The sequence below is a fragment of the Spermophilus citellus genome (genome assembly GCF_964194105.1).
Source record: "Spermophilus citellus genome assembly, chromosome: 6".
NCBI lineage: Eukaryota > Metazoa > Chordata > Mammalia > Rodentia > Sciuridae > Spermophilus > Spermophilus citellus.
Genome location: NC_138187.1, coordinates 129,401,383 through 129,426,654, shown reverse-complemented (window position 1 = coordinate 129,426,654; position 25,272 = coordinate 129,401,383). Strand labels below are relative to the sequence as shown.

General features: G+C 46.6%; 1 protein-coding gene across 1 annotated transcript in view; it reads left to right on the top strand.

Annotated features, from left to right (window-relative positions):
- Positions 1 to 2,156: 2,156 nt before the first annotated feature.
- MAPKAPK2 (MAPK activated protein kinase 2) overlaps positions 2,157 to 25,272 on the top strand; it is a 44,799-nt gene continuing 21,683 nt past the window's right edge. Inside the window, exon 1 of the mRNA XM_081298658.1 lies at positions 2,157 to 2,764. Coding sequence (XP_081154784.1) covers positions 2,501 to 2,764 — 264 coding nt within the window. The 5' untranslated portion in view covers positions 2,157 to 2,500. The remainder of the gene's footprint in view (positions 2,765 to 25,272) is intronic.

Here is a 25,272-nt window from a genome sequence, read left to right as displayed (position 1 = left end):
AGCAATGGTGATATTTAATATAGCATGATAACTGATAGCTATGCTTTATGAAAAGTTCTCATAAATACTCTCACTTAATTCTCACTCATCCCTGAAAGTAGATTCCCACCCCCCACTCCGGATACAGAGAGGTTAAGTGGCTTCTCAAAGATAACATGTCTGGAGACCCTTCTGCTTATTTGACCCTAGATTCTGTGGTTTTCCCAGTGTACCTTGCCGCCTCTGAAAGGGCAAATGAACTTATTTTCTTTCCAGCCTTGTGGAAAGGAGTTGGTTCAAGTACCAGGAAGGCCCCAGTGAATTTCTGCAAAGGACCAACTCAGAGCCCTGGGCACACCACACCAGGGACCCCCTTTCACCTGAGGAAAAGTCTGAGCAGTTGAAGCCTTCCTCTTCCTTATCCCTATATTCCTTCTTCAGGCCCGGGACATCTTTGTGTGTGCTTCCTGGATGGGACAGCAATCTGCAGAACTGGCAAGGCCACAGCGTTTTCCATTCCCTGTAGCCTTAGTTAGAGTCTTTGAAGAATCGGGGGAATCCCAGGGCCCTGGACCCCTACCTATCCTGCAGCCTAGGAGGCAGCTCTGGGCAGCTGCAGACAGAATTGAATGCCTCCGCCTTCCCCTCCCAGGTCTGCCGGCATCTGTCTCCTTCGCCACCAGATTAATACTGTTCATAACCTCAGGGGTAAGCATAGCACCTTGTATGCAGTAGGCACTAAATAAGTGCTGCTTGACAAGAGCAGCTATTTATATTAGTGAAATCATTTTCCTCTTTGGTCCATGGGTGAGCCCTGGTGTCCTGGAAGGAACAGATCTGGGAGGATGACTCTGGCACTTCACTCCATCCTTCATTCTTGAGTCCTGAGGGGGAAGGAGACATTTGTGCCTGTGCCTTACCCACCAGGACTATGTCCCCATGGGCTCTTTTTAAAGGATGCTCTCTTCTCTCCAGAGTTTTGTTGGTATATATTAGGGGCCATGTGTGGCTATAGGTCAAGCCTCATTCTCTAATTTGGCAGGATTATAATTAAGTTGAGGTTTTGTCCTCACTTGTTTTATTCCCGTTGTTGTCTCATTTCTCAACTGCTTAACTGGTAAAAGCAGGGAGGCCAGCAGGAATTTATTTAATGATCATCCCCAAACCCCACCACAATGTGTGTAGAGACCCTCTGGCAGTTTAAAGTCTGGGCCTCCCCAGTCCCCTTCCTGAACTAGACTATGCTATGGGGTTCAGCTAGATCTTTGGTATCTTCCTCAGAGACCTGGGGTTGGTTAACCCAGTTTAGAAGCAGGCAAAGTTCTTTAACAGTTCCCACTTCTCCTTATAGCTGTAGGCTCAGGGACTAATTTTTCCACATTGGAAATCAGAACCATTTCCCAGAGCTTCCCCTTTGCTACATTATCCCATCAGATTCTGTCCAGAAGTCTAAGAAAAGATACAGCTGTTCTTCCCATAGAGAGAAGTGCCAGAGGTGTTTAGGATCACACAGCAGATCAACAGGGAAGGCTGGGGGGCGGGGGGGGGGGGCGGTAGAATTCAGGCCGCCTCTAGCTTCACTCATCCTCTTCTCAACCTGTGTTCCTTTCAGTTTATTTACATAAATATGTTCCAAGGCACAACTACTACATTGTTCATGGTTACAGGGTAATAAATCTTTACTGAAAACAGTAATGAGAAAAGAGATGTAAAACTTAGAGGAAAATGTTCCAGTTAGGAAAACAACTGAATGTTTGCCTGACACTTGTTCCTGGAATGAATGGCCTCTGCAACTCCATCTCACCCTTGAGGTCTTATCTAGCAGCATTCTTAACAGTCATCCCTCTCCTTCAAACTACAGCCCCTCTCCCTATTCGTTGCTGCTGTCTAAAAGGTCCAGACAACTGGAAAACAGTAGATTTTCCATCGGAATGAGTTACTTTCATAGGACTCCCTTTCTTTTACGTGTCTTCTGTTAAAAACTAGGATTTCTTCGTTCCCTCTCACGTCTCTGAACCTCCAGCCTCCAGCCCCTAGCCCCTACCCCCACAGCCCAGCAGGGTTCCCTCCTCTCCCGGAGCCTCGCATCCTCCCCTTTAAGGCGCGCCCCTCCCCCACACCAACGCCTCCCCAAGCCCCACCCCCCTGAACCTCCCCTTTAAGGACCGGCCCCGGACGCAGACGAGCCTGTGACGCGGCCGCCGGCCCCGGGGCTGGGTATATTGTCGCGCGGCCGCTTCCCCCCCGGGCCGGGCCCCCGCCGTCCCGCGTTCCCCGGAGCGCCAGGCCCCCGGGGGGAGGGAGGGAGGGAGGGAACTGGGCCGGTGGGCGCCAGCGGCGCACGGCGGGACCCACGGAGCCCCGCGACCCGCCGAGCCTGGAGCCGGGCCGGGGCGGGGAAGCCGGCTCCAGCCCGGAGCAAACTTCGCAGCCGGGCGGGGGGTGGCGGGGACCCCGTCCCGAGCCGGAGGAGGGGGCGGCCGCGGGCCCTCCCGCCTCTGCGCCCGCGTCTCCGGGCACCATGCTGTCCAACTCCCAAGGCCAGACCCCGCCGGTGCTGTTCCCCAACCCGCCGCCGCCGCCCCCGCAGCCCCCCGCCCCGGCCCAGCCACCGCCGCTGCCCCCACAGCAGTTCCCCCAGTTCCACGTCAAGTCGAGCTTGCAGATCAAGAAGAACGCCATCATCGACGACTACAAGGTCACCAGCCAGGTCCTGGGACTGGGCATCAACGGGAAAGTTTTGCAGATCTTCAACAAGAGGACCCAGGAGAAATTCGCTCTCAAAGTAGGTCTGGGGCCCGGGGAAGGGGAGGACGAGGTCGGAAAGGGGTTCCGGGAACGGATCCCCAGCTCGCTGAAGCGGCCGCAGTGCACGGGCGGTCAGCGCTGGATGCTGACCCTCACCTCGGACAGGGTGTCCCCGGCGACTGTGGGGCCGCGGCGGGGCTGCCCGGTCAGGGTGCCCGAGGTGCCCCGAGGTGCGGGACGAGAGGCGGGAGGGTGGCGGCGAAGGACGGGTCCCGGCAGACCTCGCCACGGAGACCGAGTTTCCGGTCACCTCCGGGAGTGAGTGGCGGGGACTCTAGAGGACTCTTGAGGACTCTGCCATTTTGGGGTTTGAGCGGGATCCAGCCGAGTCGCCACGGTCTGTCTTCGGGACCACTTCTGCTTATTTCACCAGATCTCAAGGAAGTGATTTTCAGGGCTTGAGGCTCCTAATCTTTCCCTCCCTCCATTCTTTCTTTCTGCGGGCACAAAAGACCCATTACTCATTGAGCTGGTTGGTCGGTTGGTTTGGAGAAGTCGGATCTCAGAGGTTTATTTAGCCTCGCTCCTTATTTGGGAGGCGGAATGTGTGATTTCACTTCCCTGGGCCTTGCGAGGGCGGCCGTGCCGCGGTGGGGCGCACCCGCCCAGTAGGCACCGGGCTGGAGATTCCGCGGGGACGCCGTCCTCCGCGCGCGGGGGAGGGATTGTTTTGATCCTGGAGCAGGCCCCCTCCTACCTCCAGTGCCTGTGAGGCCCCAGATGGGAGGCTAGCAGGCTACGGGGCGCGTTGTCTGCTGTTTCCATAGCTCCATTGATCTTTGTAAAACCAGTCTACAAGCTTCAGCTTGGCCAGGCGCTGATTCCGCAAACCCGAGACAGCCTCTTAGGTCCCAGCCTCGGGTGAGTGATGGACAGCAGGAGGAAACGCTATTCTTGGACTGGGGAAACCCAAGCTTTTTTTTTTTTTTGGAGGGGGTATGGGAGGGAGAGATGGGGATTCATGGCAACACCACTTACTTCAGAAGTTAAACGGAATGGACTTGGAGGTCTGATGTGATGGAGTGTGAGCCGGTCGTTCAGGGTCACCAAAAAGGTTCACTTCTCAGAAGTGTTTCAGGTCCAACCACATCTCTAAAGGTGACAGGGCAGGTCTCTTTCCCCTGGGGTGTCTTAATGATTGGAGGAGGGAAATACTTCCTGTGTTATATTTTCCTCTTCCCTTTCAGCCCACACAGCTAGCTGTATTTCAGTTATTAAGCACTGAACCCAGATATGAGTTGTGGTGAAATGACTGGCATATACAATTTATATATATATATATATATATATATATATATATATATAGCAGTCATGTCCAATTTCTAGATTTTAAAGTCTCTATTTTCCTTCTGCTTTCATCCTTAGTGCTAACAGATTTCTTTGGTTTTTACTCTAAGTTTTTCCGTCCTGGGATCTCAATTGTTGCTTAATGTTGACTGTTGGAGAGGGAATTTATCAGTGTCTTGACCACTGTACTATGTGTGCCTTTGACTTCTCTTTCCATACTAGCTACTAAGGGGAGAGGTGGAAAGGTATTTGGATGGACCATGGCTCTGACCTTGGAGATTAGAGGTGAATGAATATAATTTGACCACAGTTAACCTGTGCTGTTGAGGAAGTGACAGACATTCTTTCCTGCAGAGTTTTCTGTCTCTTTTGAGATGCCATCTACCTTCAGCTTCAGCAGTCTGGGGACACTGGCTGTTCGTTCTCTTGATTAGCTGGAAAAAATATAAAGACTTCAGAATATAAGCTCTCAACTCCTGTTTCTTATTCTATTTAATAGACACACACCCTCTAAAATGCTTTTGGGTGGCAATTCAGATTTTTGTTGTAACTAATAAGAGAGAAGTTTGGGAATTTTTCTTTGAATATTTTTGAAAGAAAAAAGCGAGTATATTAAATAACACTCATAGCTTATTTTTCTGCAGGTAGAAGTGGGTGTAGATTGAAGTCAGAGGCTGCTGTTTTGACAGGCAGCTTGCTTCCAGATCTTAGAAGTTGACTCAACTGTTAAATTGTAGATTTCCCACACAGCTTTGTGTTAAAACTTAATAATAGAGGAAGAAAGGAGGATGAGGCATTTGGAGACTGACAGCAGTGTCAACAGCACTTTCATATCCAAATATTGGCTAAGACATAATTACAGCTGTGGGGGAATCTGGTTCAAAGAATCCTGTTCTAGAGACATACACCAAAGAGATTTCCAGATCTTAGATTTTGACTAATTTTAGGTGCTGAATAGTGAAATAATTTTCAAAACCAGGGGTCTTTTGATTATAAAGCAAGGAAGGAAGATGTGGTGGGACAGGCAGGATTGGTGATTCCATTGGAAAGGTACCTAAGAAAGAGGCAGGAGACCTTCCTTCACATGTGTGCTGAGCCCATTCTTGAAGCCTTAGGTAAGGTTGAGGCCAGCTGCTAGGCTCTAATGGGGTTTCCAAAGTCTGCTATCTTGTAGCCCTGGGAGTTGATGGGAGGTGGTGGCTGCCTGGATACCCTGTGGCCTGGTGACCTCTTTCCCCTGTTAAGTGAAATCAGTGCTTTAAAAATGGTCCCAACTTACCCTGCTGCTTCTTTACCTTCACCTTGCTTCACCTTCATCTTGGAGGGCAGATGCTTAAATTCTTTCAGTGGGTGCTGTGATTTCTCCCCATCATCTCTTCTATCAAGTTCTTAGTTGTACCCATACTTCAGGCAGAATTTGAAGGGGCTCATGGGGTCATCTCATCCTACCCCCTCATTTTGCAGATGAGAAAACCAAGACCCACATTGAAGGAGTGGCTTGCTTCAAAACAGCTACTTACCTGGTAGAGGCAGGATTAGACCCAGGTTGTCTGACTCCTGGTCTCAGGCTTCTCCTTACTTCCTAACTACAGTGACATTGATGGACATGGGGATGGTTGCTACTCCAAGGTACCTTGAACCTGCGGAGCTACTCTGCCCTCAGGTCCTCCTTTGGCAATTGCCAGCGGTTGCTGGGTGAGTATCTGTCACCTTCCAACCACAATCCCCAAAGTTGGAGGGCAGCTTCCAAACTCAGTAGCTCCATGAGTTTTGAATCTGTGGTAACAAGCTTTTTTTTTTTCCCCCCTCTACCAATGAGTTTTGATAGAAATATTATTTTTTATTATTTATACGAGAAAATGGGGATTCTGTTTATTTCTTTGGTAGGGACACCAAGTCTCAACTCATTTGCGTGTGAATTGGTTGCATTCCCCATGTGGTTCCTCCATTGCTTCTTGCTTCACTGTGTCATGGAGACTTTCAGGTATTAGCTGAGTAAATTTAATTAAAGTTGATACTATTGTCCTACTCTGCTATGCAACACTGATTAGGTGAAGGGTGTTATTGCCTTACAAAATATAGAATGTTGCCATAACTGATCTTTGTTTATCTTTCCATCACATAGACTAGAGGGAAAAAGGTAATGTAGATTCTTCTTTTCTTTGTCCAGTGGGCCTCCCTCTGCAAGTCATGTAAGTGCTACTTTGGTGTGGTTTCCCTTGGCATCATGAAAGGGAGACAATTAGAGCCTCTCACTTGTGGTCTGGACACTGAAAAGGGGAAATGCAAGAACTCCCTCATCCCCCCAGTACAGGTGACTTCCTATCAGCACACCTTATCTGTGCACCTGTGAGAGAGAGGGCAATGTGGCTGGATAGCATCTTAAATTGGGGTTTGACGGGCGGAATCACAAGGTAAGGAAAGTCTCCCTGACCAAACCAGCCTCTTTTACATCCAGTATGGTTCCAGATAGCTAACAGGTTGCTGAACACTTACCACATGCATAGTCCTGTAAAATTTGGGCGGAGGGGGTAGAGCCAGTCAAGAAGCCTATTTGGAGGATAGTATTAACAAATATAGTCTAGGGCTATACTATGGAATATAGTAGCCACTACTCATGTGTGGCTATTAAAATTAATGAACAGGAAGGAATGAAAACTAAAAGTTAAAAATTCAGTTGTGCCAGATGTGGTGATGTAATTCCAATGACTCCAGAGGCTGAGGCCAAGGGATCACAGGTTTGAAGCCAGCCACATTTCAAGTGTGTGGTCACCTCATGTGCCTGATGTTCAGAATTGAAGAGTGGAGAACATTTTCATCCTTGCAGAAAGTTCTACTGGACTTTGCTGGTCTGGGGGCTAAGTGTTGGTTAGAATAGAGGAACTTTAAAAGAGAGCTGTCTGTGAAGGCTGAAGGAACTGAGGGAAGCTTTGACTGGTATCAGTGGGGGCATTCCTGGGCTTCTGAATGAGCAGGTCTGCTGGAGGACCTAGTGAGGTCGCATGTGTGGAAAGCCAAAGTGGGAGGAGCAGGAGACCTGGGTTGGTCACTGCTGGGATCTGGGGTGAACCTAATCCATCTGTGTATCAAAGCATGTTTTAAGTGTTTGGGGGGCTTGAGGTTGTTATAAATAAATGTTTAGAATCTCAGAGGTTGGGGTTTGTGGACTTTGGAAGGAAGGGTCTGGTTTCTGCTTTCAGAGACCCTATACCTCTCTTGGGAGAAGCCTCCAGGTATATCACCCTTGGCCTTGTCCATGACCCCCTTTCTATTACACCAGAGCTCTTGGCATCACTGACGCAGGATCAAAGCTGAGTCGGCTCATGGTCCCTTTTCACTAGCGAGTTCTGGGCTTTGACAGAGCTTGAAAATAATCTCCAGCTAAGATCTGAGATCAGTGGCTGTTAGGAGGAGAGAGAAAAGCCCTCCCAGGGCCTCAGAGCCACATATTGGTGGGAGTCTGGAAAACAAAGGGCCTGTTTTTCAGGAGCAAGGAGATATTGGTATCCATGTTTGAGAAGATGTTTTGATCTCTTGGGATCTGAGGGATTGGGCCATCATCCATCTACAATTTGACTTAAGAAGCAGGTGCTGGGGATTTGGAGGAGGGCCTGGAGGAATCAAGTCTCAGGACTGCTGGAGGCAAATTTAATCCCTGACCAAATCCTGGGGCTGGGGGAGGGTCAAGCTCCTGTCACTCACAGAGCCCAGGATATGAGGGGTCTGTGCCAGGGGGAATATCAGCCAAGGTGGCAAAGAGCTGTGACAAGAGCATCTGCATCTGAATTGTTTCATAATTCCCCTGCAACCCTGCCATGCTCCCAGCCAGGATTCTCCCTGGTGGTTTGATATCTGTAGCACAGGAATTCACACTTCCCTCCTATTCTCTTCTGCTCAGTCCCTTCCAGGGGTCATGTGAGGCCTCTCCCTTTCTTCCTTGTACTGAGTCTTTCCAGTACAAGGTGGTTGTGTCTTGAGGGACAGGGCAGAGTTCTTCTATGAAGGGGCCGCAGCTCCTCTTGGTAATGGTTTCAGGCCCAGGGGTAAAGGGACCCATAACTAATAGTGACTTGGAGTTGATGTCTGTCACCTTTCTTGCTTCCTTTCATCTCACTAAGGAAGAGGCTGGATCAGTGCAGAAAGGTTCTGTGGCACATCTAAGATCTTACTTGGTGTCAACATCAGAACCCTGCCTTGGATCTGGTTCCCTGGCACCTGCTCTTGGTCTGAGTTCCTTGTTTTTTTGGTTGCTAGAAGGTGGTAGTACTGGGGTGATAAATATGGCAATCAAAAACTGAGCTCCACTAACCCATCTTTCCACATAGGTCACCTTATTTATACATGGGGGCATTGGTAGGGAAAAAGAGGACACCCCATTGAGCAGCTTAATATGTACCAGGTATGTAATCCATCAGGTTGCTATGCCTTTTCTGGTCTGTAGGAAAATACGGATATTTTGTATGTTAAGATATAAATATCTATATTATAAGTAGAGATGAGTCTGTTTCTATGGGTTATGTGCTAGATAAGAAAGCAAAGAACAAAACCAAATAACCAACAACCAAACCAAACCAAACCAAACAAAAACCAGAAAACAACACTGGTTCTAGCCTCTGTGCTCTGCTAACTTATTGTGTGACCTTGAATAGGTCAGTTAAACTTTCTGGGCCTTAGTGTCTACATCACAGGGTCTGGCTTCAGTAGCCCCTGAGTACTGGCAGTGTGGGATAGCAGAAGAGGCAGTGTTAGAGGCCAGAGGCCAGAGTCGGCAGGATAGGTGCTGATTTACTCCATGTCTGCCCATCAGCAGTATCTGGGCCAGTGTGATGCCCTTTTGGTAGGCATAATGCTGGGCTCCAGGGCAGCCTGTGTCCAGTTAATTAATAATCATCAATGACCAGCTGTTCCTCCTCTTCTATGAAGACTTGGAAAGCGTTCCAGTTGGTGACTCTGCAGAGAGATGGGCTATGTAATTCAGCACAGTGTGTGTCTTCTCTTCCCTTGAGATCTTAGTGTAGTCGTGGTACAAAGTGGAGATAAGAAATTCTTTATTTTCCCTACTCCACAATACCTTCTCACTTGAAATCATGGGATGCTAGAAGCCTATTCTGTCTATGTGGTTGTGCTCTGCAGACACAGTTCTGGGTGGGATGTTCTGAACTGATAGCTGGGCTGATCCCAGACCTGACAAGGAAATTAGGATTTATGTCCAGTTCCACTCAGCCAGAGAGGCTGGGTAAGAAGTGAAACCTGGAGTCTGAGGAAGCAAGAAGAGAAGGAGATGCCTAAGGTGTCTGCTCTCTTTCCTTTCATACCTGTTCACTCATGCTGAGAACCGTGGTTTCAATCCTGTGGGTTTGAACTGTGGGTTCCTGTGTATCAGGCCATCCAATTTGGTTGGACAAGGAAGAGAGGCAGAGGCACAGAGGAAAGGGGCATGAGGTTGGGCTTGGCCTGTGGCATTGTAGAGTTCTTGGGGACTTTATTCTCTGGTCCAGTAAACACCTCTGTGTGCCAGCTGGCAAATGGTAGAGCCTGGGACATAGCCCCAAGGTCAACCCCTATTTGTATGTAATGTTCCCCTCCAAGTTCAGCCAAGCTGTGTCTTCCTTCCACTAGGACCATGAGCTCTCCAAAAGGGTTAAGCAAAAGGGCATCTTATTCTTGAGGGACATTTCCAGGCATCTCCTGGCCAGTGTCCATCTGGGACTCATCTGGGAGGTGAAGAGAGGTGGCCAAAGGTAGGGAGAAGCTCTGTGACTGCCTGTTGGCGGCCTTTCTGTCTCAGAGAAGCTGGAAATCTGGGCGAGTAGAACTGTTAATGCCTTCTTTCTGTTTGGCTTATCTCCATGACAGTCTTCTTTTGAACACGAAGTAAAGGTGAGATATCTCCAATCCTGGGGATTGGAGGGAATTAAAAGGAGACCTATGGACTGCCTCTGTGTCAACTCTTATGCCTTCCTCCTCCAGCAGGACTCCTTACCTGCCCTCTGTGGCAGATGATTAGGTTGATCACTTTGTCATATCCATATTGTTAGGAAGCTCCCAGCCCACAGTGGACATTGACAGTCTGGCCTCCTGCCCAGGACCCAGGACTGTTACTCAGCCCCGCTGTCCCAACAGCTAAAAATAAACCTACCACTGCTGCAGTCTAACCCTCCCAGCCAGGCCTGATATCTGTCCCAGGTCTTCCTGCCATACTGCTGACCTGTTTATCACACTTCTCACTCATGCCCTACAACTTTGCCCCTTTTTCTTCCAGCCTGAGCTTGGTAGGTAGTTTGGCCAATTCAGTATTCTGAGTGCTGGGAGATGAGTTGTGTTGGTGCTTCTCCAGGCATTTAGAATCGTGTACAGAGGCTCTCTGAAGCAGCCTTGCCTGTTCCCCAGTGGGAAAAGGTTAGATAAAGGAGGGCAAACAAGGCCTCTGTGCTTGCCGTTAGCTCTAGGGTCCTCCAGGCTCTAGTTCTGAGCAGGCCTTCTTGCCAGAGGATATATGGGATGAGTGGGGCATCTTCTGCCCCAGCCCTCACGCTGACCACTGTGGGATTGAGCTTGCTACCTGGTTGTACTCCTGTCCCATTTCTAAGTTATACTCTCCACCTCCACAGTGTGAGGCTTCAGGTTACTGCATTCTAAGTGTGACCTCATCTTGTTGGCTTCTAAGAATAACTGGGTACTGGCTCTTGGGGCCTCCTTTCTGAGTCAGGCCATGGCCCCTGGGCCTCCCTGCTCAACCACCTGCAGAATGTTAGTTACCCTGAGCATGAGTTTCTTTTACCTCCTGACATCAGGGGCAGAGGTATTAGTGATCTGTGTCTACTGCTTGGGGACCCTGGAGATCTGTGGAGCAAGTTAAGGAAATAGGTGCAGGTAGCTAGAGTATTTGTTTAGCCAAGGGATGCCGGGCAGAGTATTTCCTTTAGTTTTACTTTGGCATTCTCTTCTGATTTTTCCAAACCCTGGACAGGTGTTGGTACTAATCATGGTACAGGAAGGTTCTGTGCATTTTCTGGGATTAAGGTTTGTTTGGTGGTAGGGAGAGTGATATGAGCCAGGAGGTGGGACTTGGGGAGTCCTGTGCCTCAGTAGAGTTACATACCCACACATGTCTTCCTGCCTCTCCTCTTGGGTCTGTTCCCTGGAGCCTCATTTCCTCTGCAGGGAGAGGTTTATTTGCCAAGGCCCATTGGACTCTGGAGGGGAGGAGCTGGATGTAGTTGCTAAGAGTTTATTTTTAACTCTGACAGAAGGAGTCCCTGTCCTTGAAATGGCCATACCCTTTCTCTTCCATCCCTGCCTTGGTCTATGATTCTTTGGAGAAGGCAGTAGGATTCTAAAGACCTAACTTCACAGGAGCTCTCCAAGTGAAGAGTCTGTAGCTTGCTTGTCATGCTTGGTTTCTGCAGAATGCGAAGGGTCTTGGGGCAGGGGAGCGAAGGGGCAGTTCTAGGCATTCAGAGGGTGGTGTGTGGAACTCAGAGCATTCTAGGAATGCAGGTGGACTGGTGACTGCGACTGCATGTGCCCTGGAGCTTTGCTGGAGCAACCACCAAGGGGTCATCTTGTGCTTGTCTTCCCTCTCAGGACAGATGCCCAGGTTGCTGGCTCTTTGGAAGGCCGAAGGGAGCAAATGAAATAGAGTAACTATTTTGTTAATGCTTATATCATAGAAGTGCCTAGTGATATTGTTATTCCCTTGACCTCCAGGCTCACAAGCACTATGTCCTATCCAGCAGAGCTGCTGTGATTCTCAGTGATTTCATTTTATTTTATTTATTTATTTTTATTAGCTACACATGACATTACAATCTCAGTGATTTTATACCCTTTGTGATCTTTCCCTGTGCTCTTAGGAGGAGGAGGGAAGGTAGCACCCTCTCTCCTGGGTCACAGACTGTCTTCACTCGTTACCTTGGCTCAGATTCTTTGAAAGAAAATAAAGTTGTATTTCAGGTGTAATTAGAGAAGGAAGGAATAGAGAAATGTAGTGGTGAGCAGTAGAAACAGGGTCTATTTTGAGAACCCTGATGTGGAGTAAAGGTCTTGCCCCTGCAGTTCCACAGTATGCGGGGGTGGGGGGGGTGTCATTTGCCTGAAGTGCAGCTCTGATCACGCAGCTTCCCTGAGTAAATCCATTAGTGGGTTCCTTTAACTGCCGCATATATGAGATATCCAGATCCTTCCCAGGTCTGGCTCCAGTCTACATTTTTTTCTGAGTGCATGCTTTTTCTTTCTTTTTTTCCCACCTAAGCTTAAGTGACTTATATTTGTTGTTTCCTTAATAGAATTCTGCTTTCCATGCCTAGACCTTTGTGTCTGTCCATTTGTATCTTCTCTGCCCCTCCCTGCCCTGCCCTGTCTATACCTACCTATTCTGCCCTGCACAAAGAGTTGTTCTTCTGTGAAGCCTTTCATGCCAAAAGTGAGGGGCTGCGGGTGGGTGTAATGGATGTGGGCAGAGGTTGTGGCTGGCACTCACGAGGCCCTGGGTTCAATGCCCAACACAGAAAAAAAATTGTCTTCCCCTCCCTGCATGTCTAATTGCCAAGACACCTGTCATTTCAGTTTTTAAATGCATCTCTCCATCTGTAAGATGTTTCTTTAGATATTGGATTATAAATTCCTTAAAGACTCATATCTTCAATTTTATGGTATCCTCTTATTTTCTATGTAGTGACTGTATGCCCTCATTTAAAAAAAAAATTCAGGACTTGGGGGCATGGCAGCTCATCCCCCTTAATGTCTGTCACTGTTCTGTCTGCTGGAAGGCATCTTCCAGGAGTTTCTTTTTTTCCTTCCACCCACTGAGATCTGCTGACTCAAGAAGGTATCTTGTGTTTCTGTGTATGGAGTTCTCATTCTCATTTTTGTAAGAGAATTGCAAGAATTGATGTTTCTCCTTCTCCCTCTTCTAGGGGCCCTCCCTTTCCTGCTCCATTATGAAGATGACCCTTCTGCCCCTTGAAGAACTTTAACTGAGGGAGGGAGATAGGAAATGTGCCTATCTGTACAGTTCTTGGCATTTTCCTAGTTAGCTTCAGACACACAACAGAGACACACAGATGATGTCCAGGGTTATCTCTCTGCTGACTTCACTCCTGTGTGTTGAAAGAGGGACTAGCATTGAGCATCACGTTCCTGGGACTGAGGTCAGAGGTTTAAACCTTATGGGGCTACTTGTGTCCATGTACTGCAGATTTATACAGGAAGGAGAATCCTAGAGACCTGGCTCCTAACTCTACATATGAGACTCCGAGCAAGCCCTAACACCTCTCTGGACCTCACTGAGTTTCCTCATTTTACTTATTATGATTACTATTATTATGATACCTGGGATATGACCCAGGGGTGCTTAACCACTGAGTCACATCCCCAGCCCTTTTATATATTTTATTAGAGACAGGGTCTCTCTGAGTTGTTTAGGGCCTTGCCAAGTTGCTGAGGCTGGCTTTGAACTTGAGATCCTCCTGCCTAAGCCTCCCAACTTGCTTGGATTACAGGCACGCACCAGGCTCGTTTCCACTGCAGTGCACCAGGCTCGTTTCCTCATTTTAAGTCAAAGGGCTTAGCTTTGACCAGAAGTACTTCTGCATGGATGCTTTTCTTTCTTCATCACTGTTACTACATCCCTTCTGCTGGGAAAGTACCTGATGCTGGGAAAGAAGTAGTCAGCCTGGGTCTTAGAGAGCTTCCAAGACAGAGGGCATCCTTTCTATTTCTGTAGACCAAATATCATTTCACTCTTCTGTTGGCTGTAGTATTTTTATTCATTCATCAGTGTTTATAAACGTTTATTCTCCTCCATGCATGCCTCCTGTCTTCCCTGCTGACTGGCCATCAGGAGGCCCAGATGGCAAGATTAGCACAGAATGGAAGCATAGTCAGGGTCATCCCCTTGGGTTTAGACCCTTTTAATACCTCTGCTATATGAGATGAGAGGAATTTTAGAACAATGGGGGTTGATTCTTTCTCGAAGATTAGACTAGACCCCTGCCTTTTAAAGCAGGATTTGCCTTAGGTACCTTCTATCCCCTGAGATCCAAAGCAACTTTCTACTCAAGAAAATTAATTAGCAGTGCCAAGAATGACTTTTAAAGCTTCTCTAAGGATGGATCATAACAGCAGATTGACTTTGATACATGTAACCGTCTTCTGTCACTCAGCACACTGTTGGAAGTTTAGCAACTCTGTGAAGGTTTCTTGGATTAGTAACAAGTCCTTATTGAGCAGATACCATGTATCAGGCATTATATTAGGTGTTTTACTTATACCCTCCTTAATCCTTGAAATAATACCACAGAGTCTGCTTTTTACAGAAGAGGAAACATGTTCAGACATGTTCAGAATAATTCATTCTTTAGCAGTTATTTATTGAATACTTGGTAAGTGCTAAGCATTGTTTTAGCTCTGGGGATGTATCAGTACATAAAACAGACAAAAGCAAACAAACAAAAACACAATCCTGTGTACTTGGAGCTTGCATTCCAGCAAGGGAAGACAACACAATCAGTTAAATGGTACAGCTTGTCAGATGGTGATATGTACAAAGGAGAAAATAAATAGGGAAGAAGGCCCTAGAATGCCTGGAGTATAGATGTGGCATTGTGGTTTTAAATGGAAGATCAGGGAAGGCTTCACTGTAGAGGAGGCTTTTGAGTGAGCCTTGAAGATACATATTTGGGGAAGGGGAAGGAAGCACTAGGCAGAAGAAATAGCAAGTGCACAGGCCAGACAGAGTGGATGTTGAGAGTGCCTGATTCTAAGACCTCGCTCTTTATCACCCATGTTCCTGCCTCTCTAGTAGTTCCATTAGAATTCAGTACTTAGTTGACCTAGCAATTTGTTTTATCATCAAATATTTATGGAATGCTTATTTTGTACAAATTGCTACACTGATAAGAACAAGTCATTGGCTCTGCCTCGGGGACTTCCGAGTTTCGAGAAGGGGTGATCACCCCAATATCCAGATTATATTTTTTTCAGACACTTTACCATTTGACCTTCATAGGCCTGGTGCTCAGATACCATATCCAGAGAAAGGTTCAGGGAGCTCATGGCAGATGAATGGCAGTCAGGGCAACTGGGTAGCCAAAAATGGATGCAGACAAACATGTGGGATCTCCAAGGCAGAGGGGCAGAGGGGTAAAGGGTGGGATCACTTTGATGAATACACAGTTGAAACACACCCAGGGGAGAATGCAGAGAAAGTATGGCCAGCAGAATTGTTTCTAGAAAGGATGAGGGACTTCTGAGTACTCTTGTCTTTTGTTTGGCTGAGAAGGGAGAGTTGTTTCCCCAGGAATCTTTCTGAAAATAGGAAATGTTTGGGACTTTCCCAAAGAGCCAAGGAGAAGTATAGAAGTGGATAGGAAAAGAAATGGCTGGGCTGAAGCTGTGGCGGATGTTTTGTTATCTTCCATTGAGCCCTCACAGGACTCCTTTCTTGATCAAAAAAATCTTATCTTTTTTATGTTTAGCTTCCTAGGTGGAGGAGTCAGAAGACTGCAGGTGAGGGGGCTGGGGAGCTCTGTGGCCCTAAGGTCTGGCTGTCTTGGCTTCCTGCATCTCAGAAGCTGTGTGAGCAGAGGTCAGACTTGTGAAGGAGCTGTCCGCTAGCGCAGATGGGAGAGTGAAGCAATGGTTGGGTCTGTTTTTTCCTGAGCATGTGCTGTAGCAAAAGGAAGTTGCAACATGTTTTTTTCCCCTTCTTCTTCTTTTTCTTTCTTTTTATAGAATAAGAAGAGAGGAGGGGGAGAAAGAAAACTTTACCAGTAAACTTCAGAAAAAGTTTCTAATATTTGATGGATGTTTATTACTCTCTTGTCCATAGTGTCTTTCAGATGTAGTTTTTTTTTTTTTTTGGTAGTTGTAGGTGGACAGCATACCTTTAATTAATTAATTAATTTTTTATGTGGGGCTGAGTGCCTCACATGTGCTAGGCGAACGCTCTACCACTGAGTTACAGCCCCAGTCCCAGATGTAGTTTTTCTTTCAGCCTTTCTTCCCCCTCTGCACTGTCTAGGCTGCCTTTCTCTGAGACATTGTGTTGCTGCAGCAGTCTAGCTGGTTTCCAGTGAGGGAAAAAGCTAAAACAGGGATTACGGGGACCTTGAGTAAGCAGCTTGTCCATTGCCTCCAAGCCAGAAAAGTCTCTTACATCATTATATACCTGGACAGTTGCTGGTTGCCTCTGCCATATGCTGAGAGCTGTTTGAATAGGACAGGTGGTTCCTGATACCCTCCTGGCCTCTCACTGCCACTCCAGTCTTTGTCATATACCAGAAGGTTGAGGAAATACTTGTTTTTCAACTCAGATCTACCTTGTTGGTAGATTCAAGACTGTGTCCAGGCAGAAGCTGGGAAAAATGGCTCAAAATATGTGTAGGAGGCAGAAATCAAGGCTGAAAGACCATACATGTTCATCTGGAGTTCTTGGTCAGATTTGAGTTTTTTCTGTGTGTTGGAGCTGGGCAAGAATCCAGTTGTATTTGGAAATGTAACAGAAGATATATTTTCCTGATGAAAACTTTTGAGGTCTGGAAAAGTAATGGAACTAACTTTGTCTCTTTTTTTTTGAGATTCATTTCCTTTCCCTTGGCTTTCTATACTTTAGTACAGCTCAAAAGTTCTAGTATAATCAACCTTTTGTCAGCTAAGGGATGTTCTAGGTCATCCCTGAGGAGTTCTGCTTGCTCTGAGGAAGCAGGGGAAGGCAGCAGGTAAAAGTCAGCTGCTGATGTTAATTGCTTTCCCTGGCAGAAGAGGGTAAAGTCCTTACCAGTGAGAGTTTTTGTTTGGGCTCTTTGTTCCCTTGTACGTGTTGCTTGGGGCCCAGCTGACACAGAGTTCCTCCTTTCCTGCTGTTTTCTTTGAAGTTAGTCTGGAGATGAGCTCAGGGAGGGTGGTGGTGGAGAGAGTGGGGCAGGAGTGATTGTTTTCTGGATCCCAATGTGGGCACATAAACCTTTTCCCACAGGAACTGCACTGTCCTATATGTTAGCCACTAGGCAAATATGGCTATTTAAATTAATACTAAAGTTAAATAAAATTTAAAATGTAATTTCTCCTTCACACCAGCCATGTTTCAAGTGTTCAGTAGTCAGTCCTTGGCTACTGTATTGTGTAGCAGATGGAGAGCATTCTATCATCACAGAACATTCTCTTAGGTAGCCCAGGATTCTGAGATAATTGTTCTACACCCTGGTAAAGACTCATTTGAACTGGAGGGGACTTACTTAATGGGCATGAGGAAAGGTTTTGAGGCCCAGGTCAGAGGGCAAATAGAGGTAATCATTTAGAAAAGGATCTTTAAAAACATTTAGTTTGTCTTGTTCAGGACTACATCCCAACACAAGATGGTCATCTAGCTTTGTGGATCCCAACCTGGGTTAATAGTCAGATTCACTTTTGAGTAGTGTTTGAAGGTACAGCTTTCTGAGCAGCACTCTGTATCTTTTTGAGTCCAAAATTCTACAGTGGTATTGAGGAATATGTATTTTTAGTATGCTCCCAAGTGAGAATTATCTGGGTTTGGTAACCATCCATTTATCTTACCGATGCTCACATGTGTCCAGCCACAAGGTGCTTACTCCTTTTTTAGAAATCCTTGCCATCCAGAGCCTCACAGAATGTCACCTCTATCTCTTGCACTTAGTCTCAGCAGAGGTTCAAACATGCTGTGGTGTGTTCCCTGACACCTGGAGTCAAGGCATATCTTCAGGTGCCTCATCTGCCAAATGCCCTGGGGAGAAACAGACATATGAATCACTCCCAGGATCCTTCTGACTGTCTCGCCTTTTTGAGAGACTGAGGAAAGGTCTGAATCTCAGTAGTGGAGTCCCAAGAACCATCCAGCTGGTATGGCCTATGTGTACTTCCCACCTGTCTGCCTTCTGCTCCTGTTTGTGTGTTTAACATGTGCTCTTCAAGGGTATTCATCTGGTTTTCTGTGAGGGACTCTACCATCCATTCCTGGTTAGAAATGATCACAAATATTACTTCTGTCTCAAGACCTTCGGTAGATTTCCCCTTACCTCCAGTGTAAAGGACAAACTCCTAAACGTGATATTTGAGCAACCCACTGCTCCACCCTCACCTTCCTGGAGAGACCCATCCTTCTTACCCTACCATGCATGTGGGGGGTGCTTCATTTCCTCTTTGGCCTTCCATGTGGTCATTCATCTGTTCCCTTTCTGGTCAAATTATATTTATCCTTCAAGGCTCTTGTAAGATTTTATCTATCCATGTCCTCAGAGTTAACCATATTAGATGTGCTATTGGCAGCTCATACTGCCTGCATGGCCGCTGTGAATTTGAATTATATAGTCACCACCATGTTCTCCCCTGCCAGACAGAGCTTCTTGAAGATGAGGACAGTGTCTCATTTGCTTGGTATCCCCAAGTGCAGGCAGAGTGCCTGGCACTTCATGGGAGTACTTGTCCTTTTTTGGTTTCTGATGAGGCTGCCCCAGGGGAGCAGCCTTCTTCCCCTCAGTGGAGCTCATCAGCTCCAATGAGAAAAGTGCTATTTAGCAGCTGATAATTAACAAGCAGGGCATGAGTCTTGGCTGCCTCAGAGGCAAAACTGGTAGTTAAACAATAAAGTTTTAAAAATCATGCATTACTATGTCAGCTTCAGAAGCAGCTACTTCCAGACATATCCCTGCCCAGTTAGAGAAGATCATTAGAATAATGAGTGGAGCCAAAGGATTCTCCTCAGCCCCGAGAAGAGCCCAGGGGACAGACCTGGCTGGCAGCAGCAGGGAAGGGACCTTTATGATTTTGGTCTCTGTGGTGGGCGGGGCTGGCTGGGGAGTGTTGGGTGGAAAGGGCTTCCTGAGAAGGACTGGCAGTATTCTCTTCACTCCCAGTTTCTATAGGTTGGATTCATTTTGTCAGTAGGCAGGAAGAGACATTGGGAAAACTAGGGTAGGAATAAATTCTGACATTATTCTAAGATGTTAAAGCACATATTTTTAAAAGTGATTAATTTTTATTTTAAAATACAGATCCTTTAGCACTTCCTGGGGGGATACTCATCTTGTTTTCTTCTGATGCTACTGGGGGTGAGAGAGGAGGGGCTGGCTCCTCCTTTTAGGTTAGAACCAGAGTGTGAGGAATTCCCCAGCATCTTGTTGGTACCCAGACACTAACCACAATCTGCATCTCCACTCAGGCGTTCTAAGAAACAGTCTGCCAGAGCGGTCTGGTTCGTAGCTTCAGAGCAAGGGGAGCCTGCTTGAGAGGTGGAGGCTTCCTGTTTGTGTGTTTGTTGTGTGTGAGAGTGTGGCTGGAGAAGGCCCTGCCACCTTTGTGTGGGTGGTGAGCACACCTGCTTCTGTACTCAGCTGCATAGTTCAGTGGGAGACACCCTTTCAGGGTCTGCTTTATTATGAACAAAGCAAAAAGCCCATTCTAGGAAATCAAAGAGGCTACTTTTTGCAGGTTTACCCAAAAGGTACAGGGGCTATATTTTTCCAATCCAAAGTTAGGGTCTGTCTGGCAAGTATTTTTTCTTGGGGGATGAAGGGTGGATGCTACTTTCAAATCCAAAGAAAATCTAGGATATGTGGTTTGAATAGGAAGTTTCTGAGAGATTTTGGAACTTTATGTCATGTCTGGGTATCTTCTACTCATTGTTACCGTGGTAGGAGGGAGGTTGGGTGAGCAGTGTCCTGTGCCTCTTGTTGGTTGAGCTTGGTTGGCCTTCCTGCTGGTCCTTTCAGGTTTCTCTGCTGGCTTGTGGTGGTGGTGGCTGGTCTCCACACCATGTGTGATGGTTATGGTAGTGACTCTCACTTACCCACCCAAGTTTGTGCATTGAGTGAAGCCATCAGTTACCCTTATAGCCAAATGTAAAACATTTGGTAACATCTGGGCAGAGGAGGACTTAATAAAGGACTAAAACCAGCTGACTCATCTGGGGGCCAAAGCCTTCTTGGTGACATAAGCATAGAGGAGCCACAGCCAAGTTTGGCTTGAGTGGTGCAGAGGTACAGTCCTTCATGAACTTCAGTGTTCCTTTCAGAAGCTTCATCACCACTGGACCTGAATGTGCCAGCAGTGTGTATGCATTTGTTAATCTGTTCTTTCATCTGTTCAGTGGAAACTGATGGAGGCAGACTCATGTAAGCAAGGTATTTCTTATGTTCTCAGATGAGAGAAGATTTATTTATAGGGGGCTGGGTAAACATGGAGGAAGAAGCCACGAATTTCTCCAAGCACTGATGCCAATCCTGAGATGCTCTGTGATCACATAAATGGGGAACATTCAGCAGTACACATTTCCACATTAAGGCTCTGAGAAGTTCTTCAGTAACAGAATCTGTTTAACTTTATTTAACCTAGTGATTCTGATTATAGGACCCATTTTTACACATTACTTATTAACATCCTACAGGGTACTGTTTGAGAAATGACAATAAAAAAAATCTCTCTCCTTTGAGAGAATCGTCCAGTGGGTCAGGAAAAAAGTCACTTGACCTGGACCAACACGTTTGAGAGCTTTGAAAAAGGTGTGCATGTGTGTATGTGTTTGTGTGTGTGTGTGTGTGTGTGTGTGTGTGTGTGTGTGTATGCATGCTGGGGGGTGTGGCAGAGAAGGGCCCCCGGCAGGTGGCTTCTATTGAAGTTGGCCCTGTCTGCATCCCTGTTGGCTTTGTGCTTTTGTCCTGGCTTGAAAGCACTGAATAGCAGCTACATCTGTCATGCCTGGGAAGCAGCACTTTGGGCACTTTGCAGTGTGGGGGTGGTGAAGGAGCAATCAGCAGATACCCCACTTGAGGCCCAGGCTGCCTGGAGTTCCTAGGCAGTGGAGAAAGGAGGGGCTGGGGATCTGGAGGCAGCTGCTTTCTAATCCTGGAAGTAGAGGGAAGCAAGATTTAGCTCCCTTGTCTCTCTGCATTCTCCTTTTCCCCTGGGGAAGATGGTGTTGACCCTGGAGGGTACAGCTGGGAGGAAGCAGGTGGGCTGGAGTTTTCTCTCTTCTCTACCTATCAAAGGGCTCTAGAGTATGGACCAAGGCAGAAAGGTACTCAGCTCACCTTTACCCTGGAAAGTAGAGATGAAGGCATTTATAATTGTGAAATAGTTTGAAGTTTGTGGAATTTTTTTTTAAAACATTTAAGAGTCTGGCTGGAACTGTTTTTAGACCACTGGGGGCAGGAGCTGGGTAGGAATGAATCGTCTCCCGGATGGCTAGCTTCCTGAGAAATGCCTGGGAGGCCTTGCTGGATTCTTCACTTGGAAGAGACCCAGGGATAGGGGTTTCCTGGAGCTTGTTGCAGGCCTCAGGCCCTTCTGGCACGGCTTAGCAGGAGACCATGGTTATTTCTAAGGAAATCAGCAGTTGGGAACAAATGGAAATGTGGGATGAGAATCAGTTACTCTTCCTGGGAATTATACACTTCTAGTGTTGGACTACCGCAGTATAATTAAGGAAGGACCAGGATTTCCTCTCTGATTGATTGATTGATTTTTTTTTAAATTTTATTTTTGTTGTTTTGTTTGCTTGCTCTCTTTGGACCTTCCCAACAGAGAGGGAGTTTGCCTGTCCTCATCAAGAACTAGAGAGAGGTGTCCTTTATTTCCCAGACCTCTGGATTGCTCCCTATCAGGCCCCATCACTCAGATGAGGGAGGAGCAAACTCAGCTTGGGGTTGGTGGCCCTTTGTTAATGGAAAAAAGTGCAGATACTATTCCCCAGCACCCGGCCCCCAGAAGTCTGGCTGGGCTGGCTTTGTACAGGACATAGCAATATTAGCCACTGCTGCCAACCAGAGTTGTACTTGCAGACTCCCAGGCTCCAGCGTCTCTGGAGGGACCAGCATCCTGACCCTTAGGACTTGCCATGGCTCCAAGAGAGGAAGCCCTTGCCAGGAATCTCTGAGTTCACTGAGGTGGATGTGGGGTGAGGGTGGAGAGGGCTTGGGCACAAGAGAGGAGATGCGATGACATGCTCCTTCCCCCATCAGCTGGGGATGCATCACTGCTGCTGGGAAGACACACCTTCAGGCCTTTTCTAGACAAATTGGTCATGATGGAAATTCTTTCTTACCCACCTCCTAGCCCGGGGCGTGGCTTTACTTGTTCAGAAGAATCTTCTGGTTTTCCTTGTCATGGCACTGTGGGCTAAGCCATTTGTCACTGTCCCTCAAGGCTGGACGGCAGAGCAGTGACTGAGTCCCCTGTAGTTGCTCTCTGCCTTGCTCTCCCCTTTTTTGTCCTTCCATCAGTCCTGAGCAGCTGGTAAGATCCTTGTGGTTGCAGCCAGTTCATAGTAGCCATGTAGTTTGGGAGGCGATGGCACTGCCCTCATTTTGTTTTTTCCATAGGTCCTAGCCTTGCTGCCTACTTCCTGTCATGGCCCTACTTGCAGCTGTGGCACATCTGGACCTAAACAGAGTGTCTTGTTGTCCTCCATGATAAAGATCCCATATTTCCCCTGGGTGACTGGCCACAATTATTTCTGGGGAGAAGCAGGACTTCCCTACCCCAGGCACTCTGGAGACTTCCTCCAGGCTCTCTCTTTATGAGTCCTGATCTCTGAGCAGCCTGCCTATTCTTCACCTGCCCCCAAGGAGAATGGTGGGAAGAAAGTCCTGCCAGAAGTTGTTTTTGGTTTGTGAGGTAATGGCCTTTGGTTTGAGAAGCATGTATATATCCCCTTTCTTCAAGATCTGTGGCCAGAAGCACTAGATACTCCAGTTGCCTTGGAAACCAGAATGGCTGAGGCAGAGAAAAAAGGGGCTGGATGTAGGTACTAGAGTCTAGGAGGGATTCCCTGGGTCCCCTGTGCTTCCCTGGAGAATCTACATGCTCTACTCAGCTAGGCAAGGCTGTCTTACATTATTCAAAGGAGACAGTGAAGTGACTTGTCTATATATAGATACTCAGTGAGTAACTGAAGAACTGGAGCTAGATCCAGGGTTGTATACTTTCTAGTATATTCTTCTGTCAGTTGGTAAACTTCAGCATGTGTCCTTGAAGTCAAGAACTACAGAGTAGTTAAACCATACCAAAGAAAACTGACAGTCTTATAAGTAAGTGAGTTGAAATAATCCTTTTCATTGGGGGTAGTGGATGGTAGTAGAGTAGGTAATTTTAAAATATTGAAATTGGGCTTTTCAGAATATCAGTGAATTTTCTTTCTCTAGCAGATGTATCTCCTTAATTCTCTTGGACTTCTATAATGTTGGATGTCCCAGAAATTACTGGCTGTGTGGGAGGGTAGAGTAGGGGAGGGTTCTTCTGCTAATGGATTCAGTGCTTGCTGTGGTTAATCTATAGAATGGATCATCCACATGGAGATGGTTGAGGCTTGTCTGTACCTAGGCTCTTTCTTTGAGGATATATTGATACAATAGCAGGCTTTCTGCCTTTTGCCTCTATGAAACCACTAGAGCTCACTGAAGTCATGATTGGCATTTTCATTCTCTGGTTCCTGTCTAAAAAAATTGGTTTCCAGAGATGCTGGAATAGTAGGTTGCACCTGGGATCATTCAAGCTGATCTTTTCCTTGTATGTTGATCACTTTAGCCAAGGCAAGAGGGGTAAGGACTTGCCCCTGGCCACATAGTCACATAATGAAGGAACTGGTCCCATAGGAACAAGCTTATGATAGCAAAGGTCTGAGCCTTAACCTTACTTGTGCTCCATCTTGGCCAAGATTGCCTGTTCCCAGGTCAGCCAGGCCTTTTGCAGTTCTGGCCTTAAGGGTCCTGTGTAGGCTGAAACTGGCCCTCTCCTTCTCCTTGTGGTCTCTTCTCATGACCTCTAAGCCACCTCTCCATTCCCTTTTGGTGCTTACTCCTGGCTATTACTTCCTCCTCCCCACAATTTTTTATTTTGAAGCTTTCCAGATATGTGGCAAACTTGAAAGAATTACGTGGCGAACACCGAGAAGCTCAACCACCTAAAATTCTATTTTTACTCTTTTTCACTTTTCCCTTTTACTCATTTACTTTTTACTCTATTTACTTTATTGTCGCTTTCCATCTTTTAATCTCTCTGTCCATTTACAGTCTATCTTATTTTGGGGACACATTTCATAATAAGTTGCAGACATCGGTGTACTTCACTTTCAAACATTTCAGTGTACACAGGAGTTAATTAGAATTTAATATACTTATTCATACTTTTATTTATAAACTCTGTTTTTAATTTATAGATGAACATTATTTATTTATTTATTGGTGCTGAGGATTGAACCCAGTGCCTCACACACGCTAGGCAAGTGCTCTACCACTGAGCTACAACCCCAACCCCTTGTACTTTTTTTTTTTTATGGTAAAATTTATGTCACAGTGAAATGCACAACTTTTTGGTCATAATTTGATGCATTTGGATAAATGCCTTCATGTGTATGACCCCAAACTCTGTAACACACAAAAGTTTTTTTGTACATTAGTTAGTTCCCTTATGTTCCTTCCCAACCATCCCCATACCTAACCCCTTATAAATCATCACACTTATGAAGTGGTTTCACCATAGATTAATTTAGCCTGATCTGGAACCTCATATAAATGGGTTGATCTGTATGAACTTTTGTGTGTGAGGTTCATTCACATGATTTCATTTATTGGTAGTTTGTCCCTTTTTAGACAAAGTAGTGTTCCCTTTATGGATATGATATGGTTTCCTTATCTATTCTCCTGTCGATGGGCATTTGATTGTTTTCAGTTTTTGGCCATGATGAATAAAGCTTCGTAGAGCAATCTCATATAAGTCTTTTTGTGGACGTAATGTTTTCCTTTCTCTTGAGTAAATATACCTAGGAGTGTGATTGCCAGGCTTGGGAGGCTGTTGCTTCTTGTTCCTGTTGGAGACTCTGCCCTGCCCTCTCACTGTACCTGGCACCCAAGATTGAATTAGAAAGTGCCTTATTGTTCATCTGGAGTAGTCTCTTGTCCAAAATAAGATTCTCCTTGAGAGCCCACTTGGCTGCCTCTGCAGGACTATTTCTAGGGAGGGGGGCATCCATATAGAGCTCCTGCTATTATAGAATAGTTCTTTGAATTCCTCCCTTGAGGAACCCCTCAGGACAAAACTAATTTAGCCCTTTTACTGTGACAATCCTGTGCCATTTTATGACCATTACCACATCCAGTCCCTCAACTACTCCTTTAGGCCAATTGCCCTAGTTTATTGAGCCATTTCTTGTGTGTCATGGTTCGGTTCTCAGATCTGTTCCATCCT